Here is a 21,761-nt window from a genome sequence, read left to right on the forward strand (position 1 = left end):
CGGTCCCGCTGGATGGCTTTTATTTATGCTGTACTCGTTTCGTGTTTTTCTTTGAGTCTGAAATAATGAGAGGCATTTTATCTGACAAAAGGCAGACCAACGCAACAAAAAAACATCAACAACAGTGAAAGGGCTGGATTTTACTGACAGTGGCTAAACACAATACAAGTAAAACACCAAACTGAAAGTGGATGGAAAAGATTTCTCAAACATGCAAACGAGTAAGTCAGTGAAATGGGAATACTTGAGGAAAGTACATCATATAGCTGTGATGTACCATGTTAGCTAGAAGCTACAAGTACTTTTTCTTTCTAGACATTTGTTGAGAAAATGGAAAAAAAAAAAGAAATAAAATACTCCAGAAACTGTGTCACCTGCCGCATCCACCGTCTTACACAGTTTTTAACTTATTATTTTTGCTTTGTTACCAACTGATTGGTTATTGATTGTTTTGGATAACGTCACTCTTGTTCTCTCTCCAGCCCGTTACGTTCATTGATCATTACTGATAAACACACGTGAGCTACTCACGAATACCAGCTGAACTTGATGGGAAAATTACTGCATTTCATGTGATTTCTAATCTCACATGCAAGACTGAAGGACATTTGTATGGACCGACGATGAATTGGATTATTATGTGACTCGTAACTTTCTATCTATAGAAATATAGATATAGATCTAATAACGTTATACAGACATAACTTTATATAACTATATATCTTATTGCCCATCTACTGAGTGTGTGCAGAAGACGTGTATACTCTGGCCGTGGTGCTGACCCTCAGTAGTGGCATTTTCAAAAAGTTGCGTTTTCAAAAAGGTCCACTTTCAAAGCCACGTTAAAAAGTTGCGCGCCCAGCGCGGTCGTACATACGCACACCCAAAACGCAACAACAGTTTTGACGAGATGAATAAAGTTGAATTGAATTGGTACCGTTATTTATCAATTACATGATCATCAGGCTGACCCACGGCGGCCTTGGTACTCGTGAACTCGTGACCAGGTATGGCCGTATTAGTTACCCCGCTTTCATTCTGGTGCCACCCTAATAACTTCGTACGTCGCATACACTGAGATTACAGTGACACGTTTACGTTCTTACACTGCTTCAATAAACACAGTTTACCGATTGAATTCTCTAGCTGTACTTTGTTTGTTCTGTCCAGAAATGTTTTGTGGATTCGTCTTTCCCCCCATGACCAAAATAATACGGCTGTGTCTTACCTGATAAATTGCAAATCAGTTCAGGGAAATTACAAATTATGATGAAACATGTCTCCCTCCTCCTCGGCCACACTTCTCTTAAGCCCTGTGGATTTCCCGGTGATGGATCTGCTGGATTTAGTTTTCTTCTTTAGCGGAATGAAATTTTTACCGAGATAGCCAATTTCTAAATATGGCCCTAAAGGCAGGGATGACTCACCCAGCGTGATTTGTGTGATTACAGCGAGTCTGTTGGGCTGTATTGTCTGCCAGGAGCTACAGCCTCCACCAATCCGCAGCTTATCAAACCAAACTCAGCGTTCTGCCTTTAGTAACTTTTGTGCTCAAAGCGTTTCTGCTTTAATGAAATACTGAGACGCAGCCTGATTCTTTTGTGCAGGCAAATTCCCCTGACAGACGCTTGAACCCTTCAGATGATTCTGCCCGGCCTGATTCAGCCTGCTGTCATATTTGCGGGAATATTCCTACAAATCATTTGTACCTAATGGCACTTTGTTCACCTTTTGGGATAAAGCAACGGGGAGCTCACGTTTGTTCACAAAGAGGAGGGTTTCTCTCAACGCGGCGAGATAACCGCGGCTTCATCTCTTTGTAGATGATATTATTTTTCTGAAAGAGTTCGAGGCCTTCCTGACGCTTGTCTCCCCATCCCAGCGTAGCCTCCAGCCTTTGGCTTTTCCATGGTAATACACAGGCCTGAGTCGACCTGCTTTAGCTGGGAATGCTTTAGTATGAGCTCAGATCGGTGATGACCCCCCCCCTTTCCCTTCATACTCGCCGCTCCCTCCACCAGCTTGTTTGAATCAGCCTTCACGCCACGGAGTGCGGGATCCTTATCCTGTCAGTGCGCTACAATAACCATGCCAGGATTACCGCAGAGCTCTCCTTTATGATCCTCCGCAGCCTGTTTGTATCCAGAACGGATCGCATAATGGAGAAATTAGACTTGAAAGTGAGCAGTTTCTTAAGCCGCACGCTGACGGAGTCTGTGAAGACGCACGCCAACCAGGATAAACTGCATGAGAGCTTAAAACATATGATAGATCTCCCAGCTAATTCACATCAGATGCACTGTATTGGGCACAGTTTTTGATACACCTACGCCCTAGAAACTTTGCTTCATATTAAGATCACCTCAGGCCTTCACACGGCAACGTTTTCAAGTGAAAATGGATGACAGTGATGCTCGCAGCAAATGAAAATGCAACTTTTGCAACTTTTTTTGGAAAACGCTCCAACGCCATTTCCATATAAACAGGGAAAACGTGACTTTTCAAAAGTGCTCCTTGTAGGACGCATGAATGTCCGTGTTCTCCCGTTGTTCTCCGCTGCATGCGTGTGTGCTTTCATTACAAAGACAAACAACAGCACCAACTAGTGGCTCGAAATGCTAACTACATCATTTTCAGCATTTCTGCTGTTTCCGTGGAAACGGACATCATTTTCAATATGTTGCCGTATAAACGTGAAACTTTTTCTTAAAGTGAAAATGCAAAAACTATTGTTTTTTTTCATACAAAATATTTTGGAAACGGGACCTTAATTTCTTGATTTTTTGTCTTTTAGTAGCCGGATTGTGATTTCTTGAAGCAGCGGTGATCCTTTCAGCGAATATCATATCTTAGTGATTAAACTTTAAACGTCCTCTGTGGATGAATCCTCATCAATTCCTAGATGTAGAAGTTTTCAAACTTTAGAATACATTTCCTCTCGCACCAGTGCGGCATTATTAAAAAAACTGAAGTCAAAATTCCCTTGGAGGTGGGCAATCAGTGCATCTGGACAGACACATCTGAAGAAATCCAACGGAAATCATATTTCCAGGTACAAAATTGGATTTTCAAATCAGGTTGAGTTTTATTTCGGTGTACATTATGTCGCTGGTGTGTTTTTGAAAAAGCTAGATACTGTAGCAGCAAGGCAGCACAAAGGTAAGCCCCTGGCCTTGGATCTGCGTTTTTCTTTCTACCGCCACCAAGTGTATTTACTGTGATGGACAGTACCTTGAAATCTATGCACTGACACATTTAAAGGACAGTTCTTATGAATATGAATACATCTTTTTCGAATCGACAATTATTACACTTTGCGCATCAATCAACCTTGATAAAGAAAAGCCGAAACCTTCGCGAAGGAGTCATGCCACGATGAAATCACACTGGACCAAATCTCCGGTATTTGGTAAATTACAAACAATCATTTGACTTTCACCTCCAGTCGTTGACGCCAAAAATTGGTAAGTCATTCGTGTATGAGGCCTCAATTTACTGCTCAGCGTAGAGTGAATATTGCAATTTCACACACAGCTGTAGGCGCTTCCAGAAAATCCATGTGCAATCTGCAGGGCGGATACTAAATCACCGTCAACCCTACTAATACCCTAGTAACTCCTCATCACATGCCGAACATCTACCACATGAAATCTTTGTAAATCTTGGGTTTTATTAGTTTTATTAGTTTAGGAGTTCACTCGGTCCGATTTGTCTAAATTATGTAAAATCTTTTCTTTTAGACTTTTGAGTGTACACCACAGGGAACACAGGCAATCAGATACATTTACTGCCAACAATACAGACTGTCAGGCAGTAATACCGATCAGGGAAACTACTAGTGATTAACAGACATCCCTATTATTACGACGTGAGCTGAGCGGTACAGGGTCCATGTTTGGTTGGTGTCGTTTGTTCATATTCAGGATTCATTTGAAACACAGCACACGTGAAAGGATATGCAAAGAAAGCAGTGAAATAACGACTCCAGTGCCGTTGGGGATGTTTTTAGGTCTCTTTTCAAGCTTAACTCAGTCACTGCCGAAGTTCTTGGATGGAGGGAAATGGCCAAGAGGTTCTAGTGAAACGATGACTGGTTTGCCAGTTTCACCAAATGATATGAGAGAAACATATATTTCTGGTATACTTGGTTGAATTCATGTTTTTGGCTCTGTTTATAGTCATATACTGAGCGTGCCGCCCTGTTTTGTGCCATTGATCTAGAAATACAACAGAAATCGTCCATTTGTATTTGCTGACCATCCATAATGACACCGTTAGATATGTTCTTGCTGGCTTTCTCTGTATTCTGACTCACCCTCTCTTGCACAGCTGCCTGCAAGGACTCAAAAAGGGCTATGGAGGTATCCCAGCATGCCGAGGACATGGGTTTGATCCTGGGAGCCTGCGCTGGTGGACTGGTAGTCCTGATCCTGCTTCTTGGGGCCATCGTCATCATCGTTAAGAAGGGGTGAGTGGAACATCCTCAGACCTGCCCCACAGCCAAAACATTTACAGTCTGGAGTCTCCCTTGTTCCTGAGTGCCCAAGTAAAAGAATTTATCTCTATCCCACTTGGCAACAAGGGTCTATAGAGGAAAGCGCTTGGCAATGAGAGTGAATTACAACCGGAGTTAGAGAGGAATAGTAGAGCATTAATCCTAAACTCTCTCCCTCCCCGCGCCGCCTCTGCCAAGCTTTTGTGTTTTCGTGTCATCTTTTAATTTCAAGGTCTGCGCGTTGGCTGAGCACATTCAAATGCGCGGCCCCGCTCGCTCTGGAATCGCTGGCTGCCTTCCACCTGCAAATTACCTCTGTCGTGGATTGCACCTGCAGTGTGTTCTTCCCTCGCTCGCCGGGTGACGGCGGAACACTCATCTGAGTGTGAAATATTCCATCAAGGGGCATGTTATTCCATTGCCCACTCAATTACATGAGGCGAGCAGCTGTGAGGTGCCAGTGGATGGGCTAGTAATTGGTTAGGAAGGTTGTTTTTTATTTTTTTTTTTCTTTAAGGGGGGGGTACAGGAACTCCTTCACCCCAGGAATTTTCCCGCAACAGAATGGAGGCGGAATGAATGAGGATGTCTGGAAGGAGGCAGCGACTGATAAGATTCACCAGACCAATCTAGCAAGGGACAATGGGAGCGAGACGGCTGCGTGAGCGCAAAGAGGAGCAGACATGTTTATATTTAGCCGCGAGATACTGTCTGTGTGCACGCACAAAGCTGTTTATGTCAATGCGGCGCGTAATCATTGCAGAGATCTGCCCGCGCCGTGGCGCGTTCAGCAGGACGCCGGTCAAACGTGGGGAAGTATGAAATAAATAAAAAAAATCAGCCGCTGCACATCAGAACGAGGCTCTGCACCAGCACTTGATTTTTAAAAAAAAAAAAAAATTTTAAATGCTTGCAGAAAAGTGGGAGCAACGCTTTCAGGCTGCATGAGCTTCATCAGGCTCACGGAAGGCTAATGAACCGCGAAACATGAAGGGATGTGTGGGCAGGCGTTTGATCATTTAACGGACCTAATACCGACTATTTAGGAATAAAATCAAGTCTTTTAAAGGGCGATAATTACGCAGAGCCGCTCTGCAAGACACACATCCCAAAGGCTTCAGTGTTAGAATGAAATCAAAGGCAGAAAGCAACAAGTCGTGTATCAATACATCTTTATGCACTTATTTTTAAAATTACAGTTTTGTGATCAGAGCCGGTCCGTCGCCGGCACGTTGAGGCCATGTTTACGCCATGTTTACGCCACGACAACCTTCAAGTGAAAGCGGAAGTTGTTTTCGGTGTCTTGTTTACGCGACATGAGCGCTCAGAGCCGCTGAAAACACAACTTTTTTGGGGAAAATGGCTCGATTCTGTCTCCATGGAAATGGCGCAAAACGCTGCTTCTGCACGAATACGTAGATATTTATTAAATTTTTTTACTTTTATTCCATTTCCGTGTAAACAGACATTGTTTTCAAAATGCTGTTGTGTAAATGTAAAACTTTCCTAAAACAAAAACGCAAAAAAAACTGTCCCGCTTTCAGCCAATACGTGTCACATGGGGAAGAAGCCATGATATCGGGAGATAGGCGTTGCAAACTCAACGCAGAAGTAGACAGAAACTCAGGCTTTCCTGCTGTGACTTAAGTTTTTCCACTCTCCATATGAACTTGGTTGCCCTCCCAACAATTTAAGTTGCCCATCCCTTGTGTCAATGTAGCTGGAGCGCTAATGAAACACCTTCCACACACACATCTGTTTGGATGATACAACCGCTGAGACACATTCGCTCTGCTGAGCTCTATTTCAGTCCGCCGTGGCTGAGCCGGGACACCAGGTCGCCTTCCAATCACAAGGTTGGCGGTTCGATCTGTATCCCACTCTGTTCATATGTCAATGTGTCCTCGGGCGAGACGCTGAAGGTGACGTTGCTCCCAATGGAGGCTGTTGCCATCAGTGTGTGAGTGTCAATGTGATAGCTGAAAGCATTTGAGAGTCCTATTTCGTTGGGTGGTGCATATTCCCACATTTGATTATTGTTCTTGCAACACGATGTTAACAAGGAAGGGCTTAAGATATACTTCTATTTAAAAAAAAGGCAATGGAACCTGACAATGAATCCAGGTTAAGGCCCCGTTTATCTGACAACGGATATAAAAATGGAAAACTTTTATAGTGTTTTGGGTGTCTCTTTACATGACAGTATTGATTGGAGCCTCTGAAAATGCAACTTTTTGAAAAGGGCTTTTGAATGTCTCCATGGAAATTGGGGTAAAACAGTTTAGGGTAGATGGACAATGGCAACAGTGGCGGCCTCTAGAGTTGAAATTCTCCTTCATAGTTTCACAGTTGAGGGTCACCGTGAGAAAAAAATCCAACTTGGCTGCCCGTCCACTGGAATGCCTGTGGACCCGCCATATTTATAGCGTGAGATGTTGTCGCGTAAACAGGATCGAAGTCTCTGTTCAACACGGGAACCAACATATCTCCACTATTTGAAGCCAAGAATGTAGCCCAGTTTTGACAATTCATGGATTCTGCTTTCTGAGCCCACGTTGACTCGACGGTTGAGGTTTTCGCCGCTGTGCGTGTCGGTTTTGCACAAGCAGTGACCGACTCGCGGCGTCGGAGGTTTGCTGCTAAGTGGGCCCCTGTGCGGGTGACAGTTGATGGACGGAGGAGGCAGGTGGAGGTGTGTAAGGCGCTGCAGGATGTATTGAAAGCCTCGGGGCACCGTCAAAAATGTCTTCAAGAGTGGAAATCTTTCGGAGGTGCAGAGGGCCGTTGGGAGAAAGGAAAAAGTCCACGTACAAGAAATTCACTCAGTTTTGCTTCGCAGTGAAAATGTAAGACACAAAGTTCACATGCTGGACATACAGTAAATCGCAACTTCATATAATGACTGAAACTAAGAATAGTTTAAATTTTAAACATACATGATGTTTAGGAATTCAGACAGAGAAGAACCTTTAATACATTTCCACAGTGACTTGATTCTACGTTACTTTTCGATGATGTGCATATGCAAATGAGAGTTAACAGGCTGTGAATTACAACTGGAGTTTATAAAAACACCCACAATGCAACAGCAATAGGAGATTGTTTTTGGGACATTTCAATGTATTTTGCACCGGAAAGCTTCGAAAATTGGCAAAGTGTTGAGATTTTTGTGATTTTTGGTAATAATTGCTTGGTGTTTTTGCGAAAATATGGACATTTTGTTCATATATGACAAAGAAAAACCTTTAAGACGTATATTCAAATGTTATTATGGCAAAATTTTACTGGTCTTCCTTCTTTTTTATTGATATTTCTCTGCCCTGTGGCCCCTGAAGTGAAATGTGTTGGACACCTCTGATCTATAGTCTCAGTTTTATCATTAATCTGAAGTAACGGTAGTGAGAACTACCAGCAACACAACAGATGACACAGAGAAAAGGAAAGTGGATAATTAAGGCTGCTAATGCACATTGTTTATGTTGCTGTTTGGTGAGTTCCAGATTAATGCAGGCATCCTTTCCCCAGTAAACAGTAGTTTTGTGTAATAACAGCACGACTTCATAACTTAGTTCAATTAAGTTCAGTTTGTTTATTCAGTGTTTTCTAACTTGTATCATGATGCTCAGTATGAAGTTTTAGTCACCGGAAATAATTGACCTTTTCATTGTACACTTGTGATTGAAGCTAAACTTTAGAAGTGTAGGAAAACTTTATTTTGGTGCAGATGTGAGTTCTCGTGTGTTTACGGACGATGCTTTTCCCCCGGCGGTCCCGGCGATAACATCCCAACACACTTGAGCATCTTCATTTATCTTCCGAAGGCCCATTGTGATAAGCCATCTTTTATTTTTCTCCTCACTCTCTGTCTCTCTCCTTTCCTCCTCCTTCATGCTAATCAGAAGGGACTTCTATTCTTACCCTTACTACCCGTAAGTTACTCCTTTCTCCATCCTCCACCCACCCCCACCCCCCCACCCCCGACACCCTGATGCCATCTCTCCCCTTCGCCTGCCCTTTGTAGCCCTCAGGATTACTAGAGTGGAAAAAAGCATTGCTATCTCCACCCCATTCTCCAGTATTGTACAGACTTCCCCCCCCCCCCCCCACCGCCCCTCCTCGCACTCCTCCGTTCTTTTCACCCCATCTCCTCCACCCCACCGCCACCCGCCCTTCCCACCCGACACTCTCTCGCTATCACCAAATCTTACTGTCCAGTTTCAATCTCGTAGCTGTTAGATAACCCCCCCCCTTTCCGTTCAATTTCCCATCTCCTCACCCGCCCTCCTTTTTCCCCTTTCTTCCTTATCTTCCTTACCTCTCTCTCTCTCTCTCTCTCTCTCTCTCTCTCTCTCTCTCTCTCTCTCTCTCTCTCTCTCTCTCTCTCTCTCTCTCTCTCTCTCCAGTAGGAAGAAGGTGGCCATAAACAAGGCGGCCATGTCCTACAGGCAGGAGAAGAGCCGGAAGCTGAGCTCCTTGGACTGCAGCATGACGGAGCAGAGCACTCTCCAGCAGGACGAGAGGATGGCCCACTCCTTCATGGACGCCCACGGCTGCAATGCCCGAAGTAAGACGGCGAGGGCCATATGGGTGCTCTCGAGCGTTCGGGAGAGAGAATCCTGACCTTCAGCCACATTTCTGTCCAAGCATGTGTTCGGTCTCGCATTGCCAGGGAGAAACATTCCTCAAATTCTTTTTCAGTATTTTGTCAGCGTCCCCTCCGCAACTCCCAAGCTTTCTCTCTCTCTTTCAGCTCCATCTTAGACTTTTTCCTTAGATTGAATATTTAAATCAAAAACCAGAGTCAATGATTGGCTCGGCGGCCTTGCGTCCGTCACGCACTGAGGCCATTTTTCTTTTTTTTTCTTTTTTTTGTCTTCCCAGATGAGCAGCGCAGCTCCGTCAACGAGTCCAGCAGCCTGCTGGGGGGCTCGCCGCAGCGGCACTGCCGCAGGAAGAGCTCGCCGTATCACACGGGTCAGCTCCACCCCGCCGTCAGGGTGGCCGACCTGCTGCAGCACATCAACCAGATGAAGACGGCCGAGGGCTACGGCTTCAAGCAGGAGTACGAGGTGAGGAACAAGGCGGGGAGAGGTGACGGGAGGGTGGATAATTTCATCGTTGATTGATGATTCATACAAATCAGCGCACCTTTGATTCATTGCGGTCCACAGATTCCTTTGGAAACGGTGGCGAAGGTCATTTGAAATACATTCATGCTGTTAATGTGGATCGAGAACGAGCAGTTGTTCCCGTCAAAAGAAGTCTGATTGCATTCATGAAAAAAGTTAAAAAAGCAAACACTGAGGTGAAAGGTCAGTTAAGTTCATTATGCCTTTAGTTCAGTTATAAGTTTTACTTCTTTTCTTCTCTTCAGGCAAGTAGGCTTTTTTTTTTCCATCACACCTCCTTGGACTGTTTCTACTGGATTCTCTCGTCTTTGCCGTCCAACATCGGGTCGGTGACATGCAATTGATCCAAATGACCGGCAGAAATCCGAAAACTACTACTTGAACTAACACATTAACACTGCAAAGAGTCAACACAGCTGGCGCAAAAACCAAAACACACAAAAGTGTGACCTGATGGAATTTTGGAAAATCTCTCCTCACAAAAACACTGGAAGAAGAAAATTTGGAGGAAAAAAATAACGACACAAACAAACAAATCCCTCAAAAATGGAACAAAATTAACAGCAAAAATGTCATCGCTACTTCCCGTTTAGAAACAAAATATACAAGGATGAGATTTCTGACGAAAAGTGGATTCTTCAGTCCAAACATGTCCAAGGTGTGTTGAAAAGAAAACAATTATTGAGGTAAAAGTGTTCCCGCCACAATCCAGTCAGGTGTGCTTTTATTTGTTGCTGATCGACCAAAATAAAGTCTGTGTGACTCAAATCTGTGATACATTAGATCTGATACTTTACATTGAATATACACGAGTAAGTTAAATCTTACATGTTGGCTCTGTCCTGCCATGCCAGTTGTCTGCATTGGGTGGCAGTAGTGAGTCGGAGTAGCGTCCACAGTTCTGCTCGCGGAGCTTTGGCTGTTGGCCAGTATCCGTCTTTTTCAACATTTTCTCAGTTGACATTTACAGAATATTTTCAATTACAGCTTCTTGTTCATAGATAATGGCCCATCTAATGAAGTATTAAAGCGCAGAGGGTGATTTCAGTGTAGTTGTGGAAAGTTTATTTAGGACTGAAGACGGTTGATGGAGGGTAGATGGCATTAAAGGCAGTTAACTCAACTTTATAGAGGAAATGTTGGAAGTTCAACACGAGACTGAATTCTTTTACTTCTTTTAAGCGGTATATAAAAAGATTAGGGGAGCGCTTGTTTTTGGTCCCTCGAAAACTCAAACGTAGATTCATTCCAGCAGTGTGTAGCTGATAATTATGATCTTTTGTTGAATGTGTTCCTTTCTTTAGTACCTCGGCCAACGAGGTCCAACGAACGTTGGCCGAGAAGGTTGTCTGCGTGTATTTATTTATTTTTTGGTTTGTATGTATTTTGCCAACTTTTCACAAAGAATGACCTTTTAGAGGAGATCGAAGGAGAACAAGCATCTGTTGCCATGGAGACGCTCCCTGCTCAGTGTTTCACGCAGTGGCGTAGCTACCTGACAGGCGAGGTAGCATCAATATGAGCTGACGTCTATCCAGCATGATAGCGATGCTAACTCGGCTCCGCAAACAGAAACGTGAGGTTGGCGAAGATCTGCGCTCTACCGAGTGACGTTCTAGCTGAGAGTTCTCACCACACCACCCTGTGGCAGGAAATGGTATTACAACCTGTGTTTCTGCAAGTTTTGTTTCTAATTTCTTTAAAAAAATTGTTTTTAACTTGTATCGTGTCCGCATGTGGTCTCCGTTGTCTTTTTGTTTGGGGGGGACTCTTTACAAGATAATTTGGAACGATCTGAACTACCAATGTAATGTAAGATGCTCAACATTGAAGTTCCTCCAAGTTGGTGGCCAGATTTGTCCCGTGTCTGTAATGAATTGCTGGCTGGTTCCGTCGAATTAGCTCAACCAAAACAGCTAAAGAGCCCAAAACAGTCTTATTAAAAATTTTTAATCAATATACTTCAGATGGAATCCTTAAAGGCAATCATTTGCTCTGAGTTGCTGCGCACCACAACTATATTATTTCAAAGTGCTTGAATGGGAGTATTTTATACTCCAGTGTGGATTCCGTTCCTTAACATTGCGTTGATGTAGGTATATTGGACTTTCCCGCTCTGTGTGGACTAATTATCTTTTTCAAAGTTCCCCCTTTCAGATTTCAATTTTATTTATCATAAGATTATTTTTGAAAGAAATTTTCGCATCTCCACCTCCACCTGCAAGAAACCAGATGCACTTTGTTGATTCATTAGGCAATCCTCAACGGGGCCAACAAATTACCCCCCCCACCTTCCAAAATCAATATATGGGTCGCTTTCTCACTCCTCAGTCTGGCTCCCCATCGCCTGGAGAAATAAACAAGATGAAGGGGATCAGCCTGCACACTGCTGTCAGACTTCATAACCCTTTATTTCCCACAGGGTCGCGCCGGCGCTGTCATTGATCAGGCATGTTGCAAGGCATGGTGGGGGGGGGGGGGGGGGTTGGCGGGTACAGTAGGCGGCGTGCATTGAAAGTCAACATCTGGAGCGAGCGAACAAGGGGCGGAAAGTGTGTCACGCTCCGCGAGGATGCTCGGAAGGTGGAGTGATGTCATGTGGATGTCGGTCGGCAGCGTAACGCCCCCGCAGGACGATAATATGCTGCCGAATCTAACCGACTGGATTAAGGAGGGATTTCATCAACGCAAGAGGCATGAATCTAAAGCCTAACCACCTCTAATGTGAAAGGTGTATGAGGCGTGATAAACTCGATCCTTCACTTCCGATCGCCTCTACTCCACTTCTTTTTTTATTTAGTTTTTGTTGCCTCATTGTGTTTGTTTACCAGGCAGCTCACTGTGCACTAATTAACTGTTCTTACCACAGCAGGCAGCTTTCAGCAGCACAAGCTAATGAACCGACTGAGAGGCGGCAAATTAACGGGCCCCCCTCTTCGTATGAGGCATAACAACAGCCTACAACAAAGTGAAGCTGGTGTCAAATTACAGGCCGTTCAGCTTGACGCCATTGACAGACAGGTTGCGTTTTGACAAATCAGACATAATTGCATATAAATGACATTTTATTAATTTAATGATTCTTTATTTTCAGTGGGCAGTGGTGATTTACAGATTAGTAAAGTGAATTCGGGATCTGATGTTTGTTGGTTCGATTGAGGGAGCGACAAAGACCCTTAACAGGCGAACACATATGATCATGAAATAGAAGGGAGCGCGTCGCTTGGATTATTGGATGGGAATTGATCAGTTTCAAGAATTTTGAAATGGAAGTGTTGGTAAGAGCATGCCTGTGGTCAAAACATGTAACAGGGAAGTTACAGATCACGTTAAACTTATAGCCAAGAGCAGCTACTCTTGAGCTAATGTTAAAGTTACTCCTTCTTTTACATTTAAACGACACACACATCACAGTTTTTTCACTAAAATTGGCTTCACGTTGCGATTATAGTCATTTCCTTTTGTGATTTTTAGTTTTTTTTGCAAAAAATATCAGTATTTCCATCACATATACTCTGTGCTACAACAAAGAAAAACTTTAAAGTTTAAAAAGGTTATTGTGGTATTATTTTACCGGTCCAGCCCACGCAATATTAGGATTTATGAAGCCCCTGAATAAATTATTTTGGACATTGTGCTGTAATCAAAAGTGAAATGTTTGATTCATTTATATCACAAAATGGTCAGTTAAGAAAAAAAGTAAACTTGCTCACTTATACTAATACTAAACTACGGTTAAACTCATCAGGGATTATTTAGAAAGCCTCTGAAATAGATAAATGAAGACGTTTACTCATAGTTGGTAACAACAACTTTGATATTTAATCAGTCGTCAGCCTCAAATCAGCCTATTTTCTCCTGCTTACATTAAAGTATCCGCTGGTTCCAGGTGGAACAGTGTGACGGGAGCGCGCGGAAGAATCCGGTCTTCTTCACGAGAAACTGGAGGCGTCGGGCTTAAGACGCAAAGAATTACGACACAGGTCAGGTTGGGCCCATGCAACATCCCAGCCTGACGTTTTGGGGTTTTATTTCCTCCTCCTTTCCTCCGAGTATTGATTTAGAGTCAGTGAGTCATCTCTCTGCAGGAACAGATTTAGTAGATCGGTGTCATAAACAGCTGTTACAAATTTAGCAGTTTAACACCAGGGTATTACAGAAGCGATGGTTTCTTCGAGCAGGGAGCTCTACGCCGCGTCGAGAATGAAAATCACTACAGCGGGGCTGCAGCCTCCTCCTCCTCCTCCTCCTCCTCCTCCTCCTCCTCCTCCTCCTCCTCCCTCTTCTTCTCAAGGCCACAGCCATCTCTAAATGCCACCCCGGTTGTCGACTCTCAGCTTCGGTCTGTCCCTGCCATGTCATAGCAGATGTCTGTTCAGAACTTGGCAAGACGCTAAAATGCCGAAGCCTCTGAAAAACCTGAGGGTAACACTTTGAAGCGCCTTGGCAATGTTGTGTTTTTTTTTTTTTTCTTCTTCTTTTGCTACTGTTCTTTGTAAAGTTGGTGAAGTTGATCCCTGCCTTTGCTCCACAGAGTTTCTTCGATGGATGGGACGTCACGAAGAAAAAAGACAAGACCAAAGGGAGGCACGATAGCCTGCTCAGCCGTAAGTGTTCACACTTCCTGTTTGAAGGTCCAGTATGTGAGATGAAGAGGAATTTACTTTTACCCGGTCAGGCAGTCTTTATATTAATGGTACCAAGTGCGATTTAAAGACTCAAGTAGTTTCAAATGAAGACGTGGTTTCATTCTGTGCTCAAACGGCTACATTCTGAAAACAATGTCTGTTTACACGGAAATGGCAGAAACACTGAAAACAACGTCGTTTTCGTGTAGGGCCAACAGAGGGTGCTGTTTGTTTTGGGATTGAAACCATGCAGAAAACAATACGTCATAAACATTAACAATGAGAGAACACAGACATTCTAGTGGACAGATGACCAAGTGAGATTGTTATTATGTTGAGTGTCAAAATAAAACTACCAAGTCCAGGAGACTATGGACCGGGAGTCATGATGCGCTGGAGGAAACATTGTTGTTATTGTCTATCGACCCGTGCACGTGCAGAACAACTATTTAATACTCCAACATTTACAAGGAGACAGTTGTGAAGCGTTTAAAGAAAGTGTCGCTTTCACCCGTTGGAGTGTTTTCGAAAAGCTGCATTTTAATGGCTGTGAGCACTGTTGTCATGGAAACATGTTTTCACTTGAAGTTACCTACCTACCAAGTTTAGTTTAGTTTAGTTTTTACAACCTTCGCCAAGGAAAGTATGGCGACCAACAAAGTTGGGAGAATAATGAACTTGGGTGAGAAGGTTCTATTTTCGTCTGCGTGGATTTATTTATTCATTGGTTTGTATGTATGCTTTCTACCAACTTTTCACAAAAACTACTCACTCGAATTACACACAATCTTCAGGGATGATTTGTCATCCTCCAAGGACGAATCCATTAGATTTTGGGACGTTAACGGCTAACCGTTTCTGAGTAAATTCCCAAAAACTGCGGAAAAAATGTCCCATACAAAGTGGATGAGAGAAGCACCTCATGGAGGAGATCAAATGAGATTAGTCTGTTGCCGTGGAGACGCTCCCTGCTCAGTGATGGGGCTACCTGACACGCTAGTTAGCATCAATTTGAGCTAATGGCTATCATGCTAGCAATGCTAACTCAGCTCCAAGAACAATTGTTGGGTACTAACTACTTTCTGTTATGTTTGGGCTGTTTTCAAATACAAGTCCCACAGATACTATATCTTTTCCTGGAGGCTTACTGGAGACTGATCTGAGCGCCGATGTTGCTGGGCTCAGGTCCAACGTGTCTTTCACTGGGGGTTACAGCACACCTTAACATTAATGGCTTTTTATACATGCACTGTAAAGTAGATTACCATTTAACGACTCGGGCGCTGCCCGCCCGCGTCCTGCGAGTCAGCCGAAGCTGCCCAATAATTGTTTTTCACTCCCAGTGGGATGACTGTTAATTCTAGAAAAACAGCCCCCGTTATAATGTGATTAAGCTTTGATTAATTGAAATTGATTGTTTTAAGTGTGGCTTTCATGGTGTTTTGGAAAACACTACAATGCACACCTGAAAGCCCGAATATCTGTGTTCATATCTGTTGTGAAACGGTCTGCTTGGATGTAATCCTAATCAGTTTGCTGTTGGATTTCCCCAATAAATTGTCCACCAATGTGGATTTTACAGTGGACAGGTTTTACTGTGCACAAAAGAAGCTCAGAATTTGTTTGTTTGTCAAAGCCGAGCTTCATGAAAGCGATCAAATGGCAATCTTTGAAACTTAGACTGGGCTTCACGCTCCCAATTTCTTTAAATACACTTTACATGAAGGACAGTGTTCCCCTTGAAAAAATGATTATTTAATGTAGTTGAATTGCCCCCTTGTAGCTGGTTGCTTGTATCTTTTTTTTCTTCTGATAAAGCTTGACTTCAGTTAGTTATTTAACACAAAGACACTGTGAGGGTTTCCTCTCGTTGAATTAGTTACTTGGAATCAGGTCAGGTGGAGGTTTTTGAACATCAGCGAGTGCACTTCAGAAGAAAAACATGGTTCCTTCAAACTCAACAACAATCCAAAGTCTATTGCCTGTCAGTCTATAACCGAAATATTCAATGAATAGTTTCAGCAATTCTTCAGCAAAAGGTCAAAGGGAAAGAAAACACTGTCGTTCTTTCAATATTGTGACTCGGGGTCAAATGAGACGACTGACGTGTTTGTGAAGGTGGTTGGTTTGAACATTTCTCAACATTTTGGAAAAGGATGATAGGGTTGATGTTGATGGTGAAATTGCTAACCGCTATAACCAGCCATGTGTGACGTATATCATTGAAACTTTAATTTGGGATCGCCATATGATAATGTGCATCGCTTACTCAAAAGTGATTTAATGTCGCTCTTATAGTTTTCCTTTTTGCTTCTACTGGATGAAATGATGGCGTATTATAAATCTGAACTACTTGTCTCCCTCAGTTCAGTGAACGCTACCGTCAAAGTCCCAGTATGACAACAGTCAACACCTCAACCAATAACTAATAACAATTAAAATACATGAAAGATGATTTTCGAAACAGACATCCTGCTTCTAATAGAATAAACCCGCTTTGACGTTTCAGTTGTTCTCGATCCCAATCGGCTGCCTGGAACGTCGGGATTGATCCTTTCTCGTTCAAGCGCTTTCGCTATAAAAATAAAGGTTGGATGCTCGTCACGGTGCTTTGTGAAAATGAGGCCGTAATATCAGTAAAATGAGCACAACGACCGTCGTTTGCATTAGTGACGGGGGAGTGGAGCCATGCCTTCAAGGTCCTGCTGCAACACCCTGATGACCCAATTGCAAATGACTGCTTCTTTTAGAGAAGGTGTCAATCATGATGACACTGCAGCAATTAATTACAATCAAACAAATTAGAACACTTTAAGCTCTAACAGGCATCACGGGTTTAAAAAAAAAAAAAAAAGAAAAGCTCAAACAACAGAAACCTTTTTTGAGTTTGGCTTGTTTCCCATGATGAAGTGGAAGAGTAGGATTCATTACCTACACTGTAAAACTTGCATATAAACATGGCCGATGCTCTTCCTGGTGCAAAACAATTGCAATGAAAGATTAAAATGAAAGTCTTTGTATTCTGGGCAGCAGAACTGTATCCTTCCCTCGGGAAGCTATCGATCATGACGACCACGCAGCGACCATTTCCAATCAAGCTGATCGGAAGACTGAACAGTTTATACTAGTGACCAACACATGGAGCAGGGCCCTCGAGGTCCGGTCAGAATAACTTCATTACCTAATAGCTAGTGAGTACTTTGTTCAAAGGAGTTGTCAATCACAGTATTTTAATCAATGTATATCATGTAGGGAATTGGGGATTGTCCTCCGATCACAGAGTTGCAGGTTTGATCCCTCATCATGTACTATCCGGGTGTTGGTGTCCTTGAGCAAGGTGCTAAATACCAAATTGGTCACAACAGACGTTGATTGCTTTGCAAGGCCGCCGTTGACTCGCCATTACCATGGGTTTGTGTGTGAGGTCGGAAAAAAAGAAAAGAGCACTATATAGGTCAAATCCATTCACGATGTATCACTGTATGTCGTCAACAGGGTTATATAAGTTTCCTTGTCTTGGATTTAAATGTTAAACTGTGACACTAAAGTATTCATTAAGAGTTAATGTTTCTTGTCTGAGCTATACTGGGCAGCACTCTGAAATTAGACCCACACATTTAACCTCTCCAATACATCAATGACTGTTGAGGGAGATGACCCGATGTGTCCTTTTCTTTAACGATTCAAAGCGAGCACACTGGCTGATGTGTCTTATCTTTTGTTTTGTTTTTTGTTTTTCCATTCCAGATGATCGCCATCGAGTCAAACTCCACTCTCTGCTGGCAGACCCCAGCTCCGACTATGTCAACGCCAACTACATCGACGTGAGTCACCTTTAATCGTACTTTTCCTCCCACTCCTCCATCTCTTGTCTCTTCCCGATCCCCCAGCCAAGCCTTAAGAGCTTGCACTAGTCATCGTTTATTGTTGCACTTGACCCGGCGCTTGACCGCCGGACACCTCCGCACATTATTGTTTAACCACTACACCCACATGATAGCATTACAGCTCGGCGCTGGCTTTGACGTGGGATTTTATCGCAGCAACTCCAGAGAAATCCTACAAGAGCCCTCCCCTAAGCTCCGGGCAGCGGGCCTCGTGACTCAACCAAACGCTTTGGAAAATTGGCCCCGATATAGCTCACCTGAGCCTTTCATCTGCTTTCAGATGTTTTTGATCTCACCTCCAGTTCAGCTCCAGTGAGAATCTCTGGGAGCCGCGCCGGCCCTCACTTTCCTGCCGCTCCTGAATGATCCAATCTCGGCTGCTTCGTCTTAGATTGACCAACATTATCTGAAGGACAGTCTTTTTTTTTTTTCCTTCCCCCTCATTTTTTCCTACTTATATCAGAAGGGTCACTTTGAAGGGAGACGGAACAGCTCTCAACACTCCTGCCTCCTGCTTTCAGCACATCTCCAGAGAGGCATTCCACTAAGGTTCGGATTGTTTTGATGCCTTTGCCTTTTGTTTGGCGAACAAGAGGGAGTGGACGGCGAGATGAGGCGAGGCCTAGCAGTTCCCGATGAATTGGCGATTGCCACCATTTAGAGCAGAACATCAAAGCTCGCTGCAGCGTCGTCACCTCCGGTGCTCCCGTCAGAGTGGTCGACCGAGGACTTTGGTCTTGTCGTCTACGGAACCCTGTCTCACAACAGTTTGTCAAACTGATTCCAAGTCATTCATAGAGAAGGCTCAGACTGAAAGAAATCGATCCTTGGCTTTTTTTTTTGCCGTTGATGATACTTCCAACATGACTTTTCTTTGGCATGATTGGCAAGACAGGACATTTCCATGTCTGATACGTCGAGGGTTCATTGCCGTCTGCTGGTAACAAATTGAAAAGAACTCAATATAGCGTTTAATATGGCACTATAAAAGGTTGTATTGACTAATTTAATTGGATTGCAGCGGCATAAAATGGACACGGACATGGAAATAATTTTTTTTTTTTTCTTTTTTTCTTTACAGGCCAGTAGGCCAAATACCTTTGACATGATTCGACTGAATGCTCTCGTCCTCAACAGAATTGTGATCCAATGGCGGTGGATGAGGGTTTAGTGCAATAGTGTACTTTCCTGGAGATAGAAGAGAAAATCCTTTCAAAGTGTAAAGGTATAATGAAGTTAATCAAACTGAACATGGATTTGGTTCTCCTGGCTGAGAAAACCAATCAACAACATTCATTTGATGGCATTTTTTTTGCTATTTTTTGCCGTTAGGACTTTCAATGCTTTCATTAACTTATTTACTACTTCGTCCATTCATATAGTGAGTTAATAACCTGGACTTTAAATTTATCAGAAAATCTGCAAAACATACACAATACTCAATGTGACACTATTTTTCCCAGACATATCGCAGTGTAACTTGGATTTAACAGTTAAGAAGTGCATTGACACAATTGGTGGAACAAAAATGGCCCAAACTTTTCATGTTATATATATCAACACGCAAAATGGGAAGCAAGCTGGGATCTTACTCTCCTACCTCACAAATGTGTGTGAAAGAGTATACCGCCTTCACTTTATAAAAGTTTTCACCTTGAGACTGTTTTCAATGCCAGCATGTATTTCCAGAGGCCTTCTTTCATTACCAGACTTATTAAAGTGTCATCTGGGTTATTAACAGCTCAGGGAACTCGGTGTCATCGCCGGTCCAGGTCAGGACCCCCTACAGCAGTCTCTTCTTCTTCTTCTTCTTCTTCTCCTATAAACATGAACATATTTATTACAGTCATGGCACATAGTAGCGGCATTTCAGAAAAGTTTTGTTCTTGGCCCGTTTCCACGGAGACAGAGGGAGAACGTTTTCATGTAAGCGTGGACCTGAGTCTGTCAGAGTCGAATGAAAGTTTATTTTCTTGTCTTTATTTGGATTTAATCGTGGTTCGCTCACCGCTTGGCCAGGCCAGCTCGCAAATGATGTTGTGTGATGGGCCACCTATTTTAGTCAAACTATCGAGCTATGTTTGAGTTTAAATGTCACATTTGTCACCCTTGAAGTGTGAGCTAATTCTGGTGTGACGATAAATTGAAGATGTAGTAAAACTGTTGGAGGAAACCACTACAAAGAGCTTCAGGTTGCAGACCTCTGGTTCATTCAAAGCTACTAGATATTCTAACTACGTCTGTGCCGCTCATTCTGCTTTGACTAACTGAAACAACATTTGTTCATGGAAAACAAAGGTTGACCTTTAAAACTGAAACTTGGGAGTTGGATAGGTCTGAACATGAATTCTCTCCTCAGGTCTTCGCCTGCTCTCTAACCGTTTCATTATACCGTCTTTTCCTGCTCTTTAATCACAATAACTAGCTCTTGTTTCCTCCCCCTGCCTCCCTTCTTCTCTCTTTCTTTCTCTTCTTCTCTGTCCAACCTTTTGGCTTCTCTTAGATTCGGATAAACAGGGAAGTAAGTACCTTGCCTCTCTCCTCTTTCTCATCTCCTCTCCCTTTTCATGCTGCCCCCTCTCGGCTGTCCTCGCCAGCCCTCCTTGGCTTCCTTCCAATGGCTTCCCTTCCCTCGCCGAGGCTTCGGCCTTTCTTTTCCCGCCTGTAGTCATCGCTTATCCCCCTGAGTCCACCTTTTTCATTCTTCTTTTTTTCAAACACTGTTTGTAGTATTCTTTCATCCGAAGTCAAGCGCCTTCCCGGAGTTCTTCCTTAACGTCAGGCTAATGTCTTTTATGAGTTCTGATCGCACGCTACAGAGAGGGAGGACCCATGAGGTCAGATCAAACAAAGCACCGTCCACGGAGATGAAATGGAAAGATCGGGACGAGTGAAGAAGCGATGCTCGCACATCTATTCATCGAGCATCTCAGAGCAAAGTGAGAGGGAAAGGGCAAGGTGCTAAATGCCCACAAAGCAGCAATGATAATATTTAAAGTATACATATACAACATGATAGAGCTCTTGTTGAAGAAAGCTTTAAGTAAATCTGGGTTGTATTTCCTTCAAAGACGTTCAAATTAGAGCAAATATCAGCTGCAAGACGTTTCCCAGGTCATGCTGTGTGCGAAGCACGGTGGCAGCAGCATCATGTAATTGGGCTGCGTCCGTACAAAAAGCCCTTGAAGGCTTGTAAAGCAAGAGGGTGAAGTCAGCAAAGCATTCAGGCATCGGGGGTGACAGTTTGCAAAAAAAAAAAACACGACATAGAAGATTAAAATTAAAGAGCATACACAGAGCAGCTCCACTAGAACGGTTTAACGTTACAATGAGAGGAAAAAACTGGTCTGGAGTGATCAGTGCAATGACCTCATTGTTCACGTTAGATTCTCCATATCTGAAATGGTTGTGCATGTCATTTTGTTTAATTATTTTCAGTCCATTGTGAATTCATGTTTCTTAATGTTGTTCTGCTTGCCTGCTGTTGGGAAAATGTAGATGAAGAAGTGATGTCAAGGAAACTGGTCGGAACACTGATAGTGAAATCAATTTCATCTTCCTGAATGTTTTTTTTCTTTCTTTCTTTCATCTGGCTGAAACATGCAGATATGTAAAGTGTATT

General features: G+C 43.2%; 1 protein-coding gene across 2 annotated transcripts in view; it reads left to right on the top strand.

Moving 5' to 3' along the window:
- The window catches only part of ptprua (protein tyrosine phosphatase receptor type Ua), a 270,473-nt gene that overhangs the window by 214,227 nt on the left and 34,485 nt on the right, over positions 1-21,761 (top strand). The window contains exons 14-20 of one of the 2 annotated variants that reach the window (XM_080485679.1): positions 4,330-4,468; positions 8,395-8,424; positions 8,899-9,059; positions 9,377-9,564; positions 14,159-14,231; positions 18,000-18,076; positions 20,643-20,660. In XM_080485679.1, the coding sequence (XP_080341805.1) occupies positions 4,330-4,468; positions 8,395-8,424; positions 8,899-9,059; positions 9,377-9,564; positions 14,159-14,231; positions 18,000-18,076; positions 20,643-20,660 (686 nt within the window). The remainder of the gene's footprint in view (positions 1-4,329; positions 4,469-8,394; positions 8,425-8,898; positions 9,060-9,376; positions 9,565-14,158; positions 14,232-17,999; positions 18,077-20,642; positions 20,661-21,761) is intronic. The other variant, XM_080485680.1, reaches the window with a different exon arrangement.

This window comes from Lipophrys pholis, assembly GCF_963383615.2.
Source record: "Lipophrys pholis genome assembly, chromosome: 17".
NCBI lineage: Eukaryota > Metazoa > Chordata > Actinopteri > Blenniiformes > Blenniidae > Lipophrys > Lipophrys pholis.